Source organism: Trachymyrmex septentrionalis, unplaced genomic scaffold (assembly GCF_001594115.1).
Source record: "Trachymyrmex septentrionalis isolate Tsep2-gDNA-1 unplaced genomic scaffold, Tsep1.0 scaffold40, whole genome shotgun sequence".
In the NCBI taxonomy this organism is placed as follows: Eukaryota; Metazoa; Arthropoda; class Insecta; order Hymenoptera; family Formicidae; genus Trachymyrmex; species Trachymyrmex septentrionalis.
Genome location: NW_017305569.1, coordinates 3208839 through 3218697, shown reverse-complemented (window position 1 = coordinate 3218697; position 9859 = coordinate 3208839). Strand labels below are relative to the sequence as shown.

Genomic DNA, 9859 nt, shown 5'->3' with positions numbered 1-9859 from the left:
TATCCCGGAAAAAAATGTTTTATATATAATTATATATAATTATATATAATTTTATATAATTATAAGTATATACCACATTTTTTCCCGGTATATTATATAAATCGAAAAAATTGACTTACTGGCGACCGCCATGGCTAGGAAAGCAAAGAACACGATAGCTTTGGAATACATTTTACTGTTTAATAACAATCCCATAAACAGACTGCATTTTATACTTGTTCCGCATCTGTACATTGACAAGCCATTATTTTTTACGATAATTAATCATGATATTTTAACAATACGGAAAATTGTATTCCAGATGATACTTCTTTGTAATTTGAAGTATATTAATTGATATAAATATTGAACTATATAGTACAACACAGATGATTTATACTTATACAAAAAACAATGCTATGATCGTATATATTATATACCTCAATGACAATATTCCGCAGTACAGTTGCTTCTATAAAATTAAATATACTGTTATAAAATACGGAAGTACATAAATTTACTGTTTTTTTATAAAGAATGTGAAATGTATTATTTATCTATATTTAACATCTATATTTAAAAATTTAATTTATTCAGACACTTAATTAATTTTTGTAATAGAAATAGTGCCTATTAATAAGAATAAAAATATCTAAATAAAACGCATATAATGTTATGGAATGCGTATATAAATTAATAAAAAAAGTAATTTAATTATTCTAACTTTGAAGTAAAATAAATTTTAAAAAAAGGCATAAAACTAAACTAAATTATACAGAAGACTAGAATATAACAATAATAAACAACATTATTACAAAAATCATTTTTTTCCTTATTTGATATTTGTTTTAATATTGTTTAACTACACATTCTAAACTAATTGATACTAATTAAATATAAAATTTACTTAAGTTATAAAGTTGAAACATTCTTTAATTAGTCAAGTTGCAAATTTTATTATGCTGATTCGTACAATAGATAAACAATAGATAAAAATGTGTTACCCTTACGTTAGATATGGGCCATCATAAAAGTGTATTAAAAACTCGATACATTAAATTGCTCTATATTAATAGACATTGGTGACAAAACTACTATTATTTATTGAATATCTGACAATAATTACGCTGCATGTAAAGATTTCATCATTCAACAGCTCAGTATAGATATTGGTTTTATGAACTAGAGAAGGAGAAGGTCCTATCAGACTTTGTCGCAAATTGTACGATTGATGTACTATGTCTGAACTAGCTGAATTAGTTTTCTGATAAAAAAGATAAGTATACACAAATATAAAAAATGTAAAAAAATCTCTCTCTCTCGAAAGAGAATTATAGGAGATTTATTAAACATAACTTTAGTATAAAAAAAGTTTGCTGTATAAAAGAGTAGCTCAGAATTTTAGTATTTATTTTACAATTAATATTGCTTATTAAAAAATGTTAATTTTTAAATATAATATCTTACTTTAACATAATCAAAATATAACAAAAACAAAGTAACGAATTGTTACTTTCTAAGGAATCGTAACAGTAACAAGTTACTTTTACAAAAAGTATGTATAACGATATCGTATAATTTTTATGAAATTTTCAATCCTGAATTTAATCATAATATTGAAATTGTTTAAAAGTAGCTTACTAATATAAAATATAAACAAAAGGGAGCATTCAGCCACAACACTAGATGTCTTAAACAAAAATCATATTTAAAATTATAATTTAATAACGTAAACGTTATGAAATTTCAAAAAAATATTTTACTATTCCTTATCTTAATAATATCTTTGAAAAATTTAATTCTATCACAAAAAAATTTGACTTTAATATCACTCACAAACCAATCAATTGTATGAATATTTTTATTAAAATAGACAAAGATAAAATTTAAAAAAAATCACTTAAATGTAGTGCATAAAATTAATTGTCTTGATTGTAATTACTTATATGTAGGACAGACAAAAAGAAAATTAAAGACGCGTTTAAAAGAACATATAAATGATTTCAAAAAAGTAACGAATACTATGTCTGTTATCTCGCTGCACAAACTAGATCATACGATTGATTGGAATAATACGATTATTCTTGATTCCGAACAATCTTATTATAAAAGGATGATCTCCAAGATGATACACATAAAAAGACATGAAATGGGTTTAAATAAACAGAGTGACACAGAGCACTTTCCAGAAATTTATCTATCAATCGTTGGAAAAAGTCACGCTACTCACCAATAGAATATCCCTCTCCACTTTCCTTCCCTCTCCTTTCCTTTTAATACTTATAAAGGCTGTCACCTGCTACGTGCCTTCACATTTTTATCAGTAAGTGTTCTTACAAAAAGTTCCAATTCTTGTTGCTTAATTTTATACTATTAACTTCGAATTGCACTTGCGATATTTTGCGTCAAAAAATGGTAAGCAATTTTTATTATGTAACTAAATTAATTCGCACAAATAAGAATTTAAAGTAATTTTGTAAAGTAATAGTGTTAAAAAATCATTTCTTTTTTTTTAATTTCAATTAGAATTTAGAAATTACGTATTTGCCACACGGAGTCGCACTTTACTTCTTGTAATAAAGAATCCTACTGTGTAATAGAAAATAATTCATTAGCGATTAAGTAATGTTCAATTTCAAGTTTTGTCAAATTACTCTGTTATCTCGTACCATAAGTAAAAATCGTTTTACAATCTTTTCTGACTAGCGTTTATTGTTTAATTTTATTTTTGGCGTCTTTAATTTTGTATGTACTGATGATGGTCAAATCTTAACTTAAATGGCTACGTTATTATATTCTAATTTTAAATATATGACTTTTGCTTAAGACATCTAGTATTGTAGCTAAATGCTCCCTTTTATTTATATTTAATCATAATATAATTGATTGTACAAAAAGCAATTCGAATGAAAATTTATGAATGAAATGATTCTTTAAACACAAATCCCCAAAATAAGGGTCTATGGTGAAAATACTGTAAATACTGTAAATAAAATATATTTTGATACAGATTACAATTTTGTTTTAAAATAAAATAAACTGGACAGCCATATATAGACAATTAAATAAAAGTATCAAAAGTATTAAAATAAGTTATAGTCATTTAAATTAAGTAAAAAAACTAGGGTTGTGCACCGGATCGTAAAATTACCGGATCAGATATCGGATATCCAAAAAGAATATAAGAATATCCGGTATCCGGTCAGATATCCGGAAAAGTAATTTTTCGAGTCGAATATCTGATATTTTTCAAATATCCGACCGGATTCCGAGAGAATGTCTTTAAAAAAAAACTGTAGAAAAAAAAATTGTAATTTTGCACCAATATACATATAAGTTATTATAACACTATAAGTATGCATATTTATTATTAGAATATTTATATAATAAAAAATCAACAATTTAATGATATCAAATTTCAACTGGATACTTGTATTACCGGATACTAATAATATACGACTATATGGGCGGATAGTAAAAAAGTGTCGGATAACATCGGATACCGGATACTTTTCGGATATTCGATGCATTCCTAATAAAAACGTTTAATTTTCGACGTTTATATTGATAAGTACCTCGGATCTGAATTTGACGTCTCTTCAATCATTTTTTATTGTTATTTGTTATATAAAATAAATAAGAATAACAATATCTTTTGTCATAAATGTTTATTCAATAAAATTTCTGTTTAATTTTTGCATTATGCAGAATAGGAATAAAAAAACGTTACTTCTAATTTATGCTGAATGTTTATTGTAAATAATATGTGATAATTCTTTATTTAGTATTATACATTCATACTTTATTTAGTATTATACATTCGTCAATATTATCATCATCAATTACGCATCTTCTGCGCAATCCAATTATTGAAATTGGATGTTTTTGTGTATACAGATGGTGCACCTTGAGTACCACATGGTATCATACCCCAAGATACAATTCCAACAAGCACTGGTTTTCCATCAATAATTTTAAATAGTGGACCACCGGAATCACCCTAAAAGCATATTAAAAACAATACATTAAATTGCTATATTAATTGCCAACAATACTACTATCATTCATTAAATTTGCTGAATATCTTGCACATACGCTGCATGAGGATTTTCCGTCCGGTGATCCAGTGCAGATATTGGATTTTTCATCAATAGGAGAAGATCCCGTCATTTTAATGACGGTTTGGTTGCAAGATTTGAGATTCATAATATTCAACATAGCATATTGAAGTTTAGCTGGCATTATTGGAGTAGTGGTAGTCGAGATAGAACCCCATCCACAAAGCCATACATTTCCAGTTGGTATACTATTTGGTTGGGCTAACGTGATAGCTTGTACGTTCTTATTCATCTTCAATGGAGTTGCAAGCTTAAATAGAGCAATGTCATTTGGGCCAACACCACTGAAAATTAGAAAATATATATCGCAATGTATGTATATATAAATTATATACATATCAATTATACAGTTTAAAAAAAGATAAATGTTTAACCTAACGTATTAATACTAAGATAATAATAAGATTATAGTATTGTATTAGTAAAAGAATAGTAATAACCTACAGAATTAATAGAATACTCGTATATGTGTATATTATAACAAATCTCAAAATATAATTTGTGCGTCATTACTATTTATGATATAGTTTTCTAATATCATATTTTTAATAGTAATCAGATATATAGTTTTCCAATATCCTAGTATGTTTTAATGCTAATCACGATATTAATACAAATGTTGTGACATTACATTAATAGTTGTTTCGATTATTGTATACTTATTTTACAAACAAAACTGATTATTATTGATGTAAGAACTATTATGTTTTTGATTATCTCTATATACGATTAGAAATTAATTATAAACATAACATTGATTACATATTAAACAAATATTATTCAAAGACAAATTAATTTAATTGTTTTGTATTCACTTTCAACGTTTTACTTACCCTTTATATTTTTCATGTATATACACTTTCGATACTTTTACTATTTGTTCGGTAGCCTCCTTAGTTTTAAGATCCTTTTTACCAGCCTTTACAATAATACGGCTTTTAGAAATTCCGTCAGCACAATGCGCTGCTGATAGAATCCATAGGTCGTTCAGGATGGATGCAGCGCAGAAATGCTGAGATTGACGCCTGTTCACTAGTTGAAGGGAAACTATAAATGGGAATTGTCCCGTCGTAGCTGGTTGACCTCCAACTACACGAGTCTCAAACGGAGTATCCGTTGAATCCGACGTAATAGGTGGCATTTGGAAGTCGATTCGGGGCTGTACTACAATTCAAATTAATAGATAAAATTTCTGGAAACACATTTGCGAAGAAGTTGATTGCACATCAAAAGTAACTCTTATAATAATTTATTGTAATACTTTAGAAGAGAATTTTTAATTAGAAATTGAACTTTGCTACTTGCTTCGTAATTCGTATACAATACAACAATTTAGTCATTTATTTAATAAATTTAAAATTCTTTAATTAATAAAAGAAATTTTGTATAATGTCTTGGTGACCATTTTTTTTAATTGAATACAAACAGTACATATGTTATATAAATCGAAAAAATTGACTTACTAGCGACCGCCATGGCTAGGAAAGCAAAGAACACTATAGCTTTGGAATACATTTTGCTGTTTAATGACAATTCCAAATAGAATAGATCGCATTTTATACTTTTCTTGTCGGGTGCATCTGTACGCTGACAAACCATTATTATCTACGGCAATTAATCATTATATTTTTACAATACGGAAAATTGTATTCCAGATGATACTTTTTTATGACTTGACGTATATTAATTGATGTAAATATTAAACTATGCCGCGTAACACAGATGATTTATATTTGTACAAAACAATGCTATTGGTCGTATATATTGTACATCTCAATAACAATACTCTATAGTATGTACAATATAAAATTGCTTCTATAAAATTAGATATACTGATATATAATGCATATACGTGCATAAATTCACAATTTTTATACAGAATGTAAATGTATTATTTAATCTATATTTAATATATTTAAAATTTAATTTATTTATTTAACTAAATTAAGTTTGGTTATATAAATAGTGTTATTAATAAGAAGAATAGTGATATTAATAACAAAGATATCCAAATAAAATGTATATACAAGTATGATATGTATAGAATATGTATTAATAAACATATACTTGTATGATATGTTATAGAATATGTATAAAAATTAATAAAGAATGCGCCGTTCCGTATCTGTTTATGTATCGTCGCCTAATAATTTTAATTAATTAAATGTTTTTTTTTTTTAATCTACTGACTCTTCTTTCGCCGTTTATTTGTTTGTTTATTTACGTTTACATTTAAGAGTCTTTACATCGTTATTATTTAATAAAGAATAATTTAATTATTCTGATAATGATTTAACTTTAAAGTAAACTAAATTTTAAAAAAGCCAAAACTGAACTAAATTATAGTTGTAACGTTAAAACATTCTTTAATTAATTAAATTGCAAATCCTATTATAACTGGCTCGTACAATAGATAAACAACAGATAAAAATGTATTATAAATACGTGATATTAATGCATCACTTATATTATAATATCTTAAATGTGTATTAAACACTCGACACATTAAATTGCTATATTAATAGAAAATAAGAAAACTGTTGTCTTTTACTGAATTTACTGAACATTTGACATTTATTATAGTCATTTAAATTAAAAGTAATGCATTTAATTTTCAACGTTTGTATCGATAGGAATTTTGAATGTAGAGATTTGATATCTCTTCAACTGATCATTTCTTTGTGTGAGCATTGAAACTGATGTAATATTTCAGAAAATCAAATTTGTTATTATTATCATCTATTAAATAAAATAAATAAAATTTATAATGTCTTTTACCATGATATCTAATAAAATTTCTGCTTAGTTTTTATGTTATGTAGGATAGGAATAAAAAAACATATTACTTTTAATTTATGCCTACTTTTATTTATGAATATTTATTTTGTATTAAATAATATATAACAATATCTCATTCAGTATTATACATTTATACATTATCAATATTGCCGTTAAACATAACTGAAATTTGAATTAATTTTCTGTGCAATCCAGTCATTGAATTTAGATACCCTTGTATATACGGAGGGCGCGCCTAAAGTACCACATGGCAAAATACCCCAAGACACAATTCCAGTAAGCACCGATTTTTTTCCGTTATGCGAAATTAATGGACCACCGGAGTCACCCTAAAAGTATATTAAAAACAACGACATATTAAGTGGTTGCATTAAAAAAAGACAACAAAGTTATTATTATTCACTGAATTTACTAAATGTCTGGAACTTACACTGCATGCTGAGATTTTATTGTGCAGCGGCCCAGTACAGACATTAGTTTCATGAATGGGGGAAGATCCCGTGAGACGTTTGACGGATTCATGGCAAATAGTGCGATTGATGTACTCTATCTGAACATGCTGAAGTTTATTTGGCATTATTGGATAATTGGTAGTCGAGATAGAGCCCCATCCACAAAGCCATGCCTTTCCAGTTGGTTCACTTTCTGGAGGTGCTAATTCGATGGCTTGTACATTATTGTTCAACTTCAATGGAGATGCAAGCTTAAGTAAACCAATATCATATGGACCTACACCACTAAAAATTAGAATATACATTGCAATACATATATATACAAAATTATATATTAGTTAATTATGCCTTTTTTGTAGAAACATATGTTTTAAATTAATGTATAAAAAATGTACTAAAAAAAATTGTCGTATTAGTAGAAGAATAATAATGATCTACAAAATTAATAGAAATTCCATGTACATAACGCAACAAATATTGAAAAATAATCTATATATCATTACTTATTTAAAATATACTTTTCTAATTCCAAGTATCAAATGTTAATCGCGATATTAATATCAAAATGCTGCGACTATCACTACCACTAATCGTTATTTCGATTATTGCACCCATTCTATAAAAAGAACTGTTGATTACTAATACAAAATTATGTTTTACATTACTAATACAAAATTATGTTTTAGATTACCTTTATATACAATTAGAAATCAAACATTGATTCTAAAAGAACGTTACAAATAGAACATTGATTCTATACTAAACAGAAATCATTTATATAAAAATTAATTGAATTGTTCGTACTTACTACTTTCAATTTCTGCTTACCCTTTATAATTTTTATGTACGTAAGCTTTCACCACTTTAACTGTCTGTTCGGTGTTCTCTATAAGTTGAAGATTGTACTTTCCAGCCTTGATGCGAAGAATGCTTAAAATAGGAATGCTGTTAATACAATGCCCTGCAGTTATAATCCATTTTTCATTCAAGATGGATCCAGCGCAAAAGTGTTGGGAGAATATTTGGAGGGAAACTATGAACGGATAACTTCCTACTTCTGCTTCTTCACCTCCAACCACTTGTGATGAGATCGAGTGAGTAAAAAGTGGGAAAATAGGCGGCATCCGAAGACCGATTTTAGGTCTCTCTATAATTTAAATTAATGTTTAAGTTAACATTCGCGACGGGGAAGAAGTTAATGGTAGCACGTCAAAGCTACCTTTATGAAATTAGAAGAATTTTTAATAATATAATTAGAAATTTTGTTATTTGCTTTGCAATACATGTAACAATACAATAATTTAGTTATAATACTTTTTAGTAAAAAATTTTTTTATATAAAGTTCTAGTAACTATTTTGTAAGCTTAGCTAAATATGAATTATACACTCAGAGTGTTTCAATTCTAACTCATCATCTGCTAATGGTAGATTCTTGAAGTCATTTCGAAACGAAAATTTAATACCATAATGTCCAAGCTAAATATTTTTTTAATATAATGAATATCCAGAATTAGAAATATCTATAATTTTATTTTTGCATATGTTATATCGATATTAACAAGAGGTAACTCTTATATCGATATTAACAAGAGGTAAATGCAAAATTAGCTTTTGCATTTAACACTTTACTTTGTATTATACCTAAATGCGCAAATTTTAGACGATACACTGAAAAAAAAGATTGTTTGCTGCAACAATTTAGATAGTAAAATATGGCACAGCATTTTTATATGGCTGCAGCAACAAATTTTTAGTTGTGTTAGCCTATCCGCAATGTCAGTATATGATTTTGATAGGCTAACGCAACTAAAAATTTGTTGCTGCAGCCATATAAAAATGCTGTGCCATATTTTACTATCTAAATTGTTGCAGCAAACAATCTTTTTTTTCAGTGTATCGTCTAAAATTTGCGCATTTAGGTATAATACAAAGTAAAGTGTTAAATGCAAAAGCTAATTTTGCATTTACCTCTTGTTAATATCGATATAAGAGTTACCTCTTGTTAATATCGATATAACATATGCAAAAATAAAATTATAGATATTTCTAATTCTGGATATTCATTATATTAAAAAAATATTTAGCTTGGACATTATGGTATTAAATTTTCGTTTCGAAATGACTTCAAGAATCTACCATTAGCAGATGATGAGTTAGAATTGAAACACTCTGAGTGTATAATTCATATTTAGCTAAGCTTACAAAATAGTTACTAGAACTTTATATAAAAAAATTTTTTACTAAAAAGTATTATAACTAAATTATTGTATTGTTACATGTATTGCAAAGCAAATAACAAAATTTCTAATTATATTATTAAAAATTCTTCTAATTTCATAAAGGTAGCTTTGACGTGCTACCATTAACTTCTTCCCCGTCGCGAATGTTAACTTAAACATTAATTTAAATTATAGAGAGACCTAAAATCGGTCTTCGGATGCCGCCTATTTTCCCACTTTTTACTCACTCGATCTCATCACAAGTGGTTGGAGGTGAAGAAGCAGAAGTAG

General features: G+C 26.7%; 2 protein-coding genes across 2 annotated transcripts in view; both read right to left on the bottom strand.

Annotated features, from left to right (window-relative positions):
• LOC108750968 (transmembrane protease serine 9-like) overlaps positions 1 to 5612 on the bottom strand; it is a 7688-nt gene extending 2076 nt beyond the window's left edge. Inside the window, exons 1-6 of the mRNA XM_018490849.1 lie at positions 5561 to 5612; positions 4931 to 5261; positions 4075 to 4381; positions 3826 to 3979; positions 3490 to 3511; positions 120 to 226 (exon numbers count right to left, since the gene is read on the bottom strand). Of these exons, the coding sequence (XP_018346351.1) occupies positions 120 to 226; positions 3490 to 3511; positions 3826 to 3979; positions 4075 to 4381; positions 4931 to 5261; positions 5561 to 5612 (973 nt within the window). The remainder of the gene's footprint in view (positions 1 to 119; positions 227 to 3489; positions 3512 to 3825; positions 3980 to 4074; positions 4382 to 4930; positions 5262 to 5560) is intronic.
• A 1415-nt stretch (positions 5613 to 7027) lies between these two features.
• Positions 7028 to 9859, bottom strand: part of LOC108751107 (trypsin-1-like) — a 3019-nt gene continuing 187 nt past the window's right edge. Inside the window, exons 2-4 of the mRNA XM_018491091.1 lie at positions 8177 to 8495; positions 7327 to 7633; positions 7028 to 7225 (exon numbers count right to left, since the gene is read on the bottom strand). Coding sequence (XP_018346593.1) covers positions 7049 to 7225; positions 7327 to 7633; positions 8177 to 8495 — 803 coding nt within the window. The 3' untranslated portion in view covers positions 7028 to 7048. The remainder of the gene's footprint in view (positions 7226 to 7326; positions 7634 to 8176; positions 8496 to 9859) is intronic.